At 45.7% G+C, this 1,658-nt stretch overlaps 1 protein-coding gene across 1 annotated transcript; it reads left to right on the forward strand.

Annotated features, from left to right (window-relative positions):
• Positions 1-417: 417 nt before the first annotated feature.
• Positions 418-1,147, forward strand: RhiXN_06728 (autophagy-related protein 27; the record flags this gene model as incomplete). Its single annotated transcript, XM_043326544.1, has 3 exons — positions 418-663; positions 716-772; positions 839-1,147. The coding sequence occupies 3 exons, from the start codon at positions 418-420 to the stop codon at positions 1,145-1,147; spliced, it is 612 nt and encodes a 203-aa protein (XP_043181976.1).
• Positions 1,148-1,658: the final 511 nt, after the last annotated feature.

Consider the following 1,658-nt stretch of genomic DNA (forward strand, 5'->3'; position numbering starts at 1 on the left):
CAAGTAAATAAATATCTGTGCCAATGCTTGATCATAATTGGCCACAGAATTTGCGAAACGTTAGACTGACGCGTCGCTCACGTGTGAAAGGGGGTTATGTATCGAATCATTCGCCATGGGACTCATCGAAATCAAGAGTACATGATCGGAATTCTCTGGCGATAACTATATATGGGCTTAACCCAGCTGGGAGCCGAATAAAATAAAGTACCACAGGCCATCGTGAGTTTAAATTCGGTATCTTTTTTCGTCGTAACAAACCATGTTAGCCGAACAAGCGGAAACACCTACCTTTGCGAAACCCAAACTCCCAAGGGTAGTTATGGGCCACAGATCGAAGCCCAAACAACCAAACTTGGTAATCTTCAGCGCTTATGAGGCGCTGATGTAAGACACGTAAAGGCCCATTTCGCCACCATGATCTTACCGTGGAGACAACATGCCTTTCTGTTTCTCATATCTATAACACTTGCGTTAGCCCAGGAATCATCCTTCAAATGTGACTTTGAATTCGACAAAGTCAAATATGATATGCACCTTATGGATGGAGAGTGGGTGGTCAAGCAGGATCGGGCGACCCCTCCAACGACCATGCAAGACGAACTGAGGTTCAATGTTTGTGGGGATTTGAAGAAACAAGCCGAAGTTAAGGATAGAGATCAGGTAAGTGGTTAACCTTCATCAGAGAGCTAAACCAACCCAAATGGGAGTTCAGTGTGCACAGGGCACGCGGGCATGCTTCAGGACGATCAACAGAAAGGAAGAAGAGAATGTGTGCAAGCATATTGCTTTATCGTAACCGTCTCAATCAATTACTAATCACACCGTCAAAGCGCAGGATCGCGTCGTTTCCGTCATTCCAGTTGCACAATCCTCGACCAAATTCACTATTGATCGACTCCCTTCAGACCGCGGAAAGGGTATCATTATCACAATGAACGCAGGATCTTATCCTAGTGAAGGAGGCAAACCACAATCTTTGAAGCTCGCGTTAATCTGCGTCGACAAAACCGAAGAGCCCAGGCTTATTGGTTACGACGGAAGTCAGGTGTCGGCTGAATGGAAGGCAGTCGAAGCTTGCGGGTCCTCCAAATCGAGCGATGTTGATGCCGGAGGGTCCAGCATGGGATGGTTCTTCTTCATGTAAGTATCTCATTCTATTGGGAGTTTGGCTCGACTCAGTCTATTTTCTCGTATACAAAGATTACTGGTAATCATTGTCGCCTACTTCGGCCTGGGTGCGTATCATAAGTACAACCAGTACGGAGCTTCCGGTTGGGACTTGATTCCGTAAGGCTATCCCTTGTTGATGTACGACAGGTTCGTTGACAAGATTTTACAGTCACCGAGACTTCTGGCGGGATGTGCCTTATCTTATCAAAGACTTAGTATCTCATTTGTTCTCTTCTGGCCGTAGTAGCAGGGGGGGATATACCAGTGTTTAGTAATGCTCTGTCGCTTGAGGTGTGTTAATGGATCTTGTTACTCTCAATTCATCATTGCAACACACCGATCTACCTCCCAATCATCATGGTTGCGAAATTCTAATATTGCGGAACTCATTATGGAGCTGCCTGAAAGTTCATCTTCTACGGTTGTCTATCATTGCACCTCTAAATCCCACTTATGTAACCACAGGCGCTTGTTGTCAGTTCGAT

The sequence above is a fragment of the Rhizoctonia solani genome, chromosome 7 (genome assembly GCF_016906535.1).
Source record: "Rhizoctonia solani chromosome 7, complete sequence".
Lineage (NCBI taxonomy): Eukaryota > Fungi > Basidiomycota > Agaricomycetes > Cantharellales > Ceratobasidiaceae > Rhizoctonia > Rhizoctonia solani.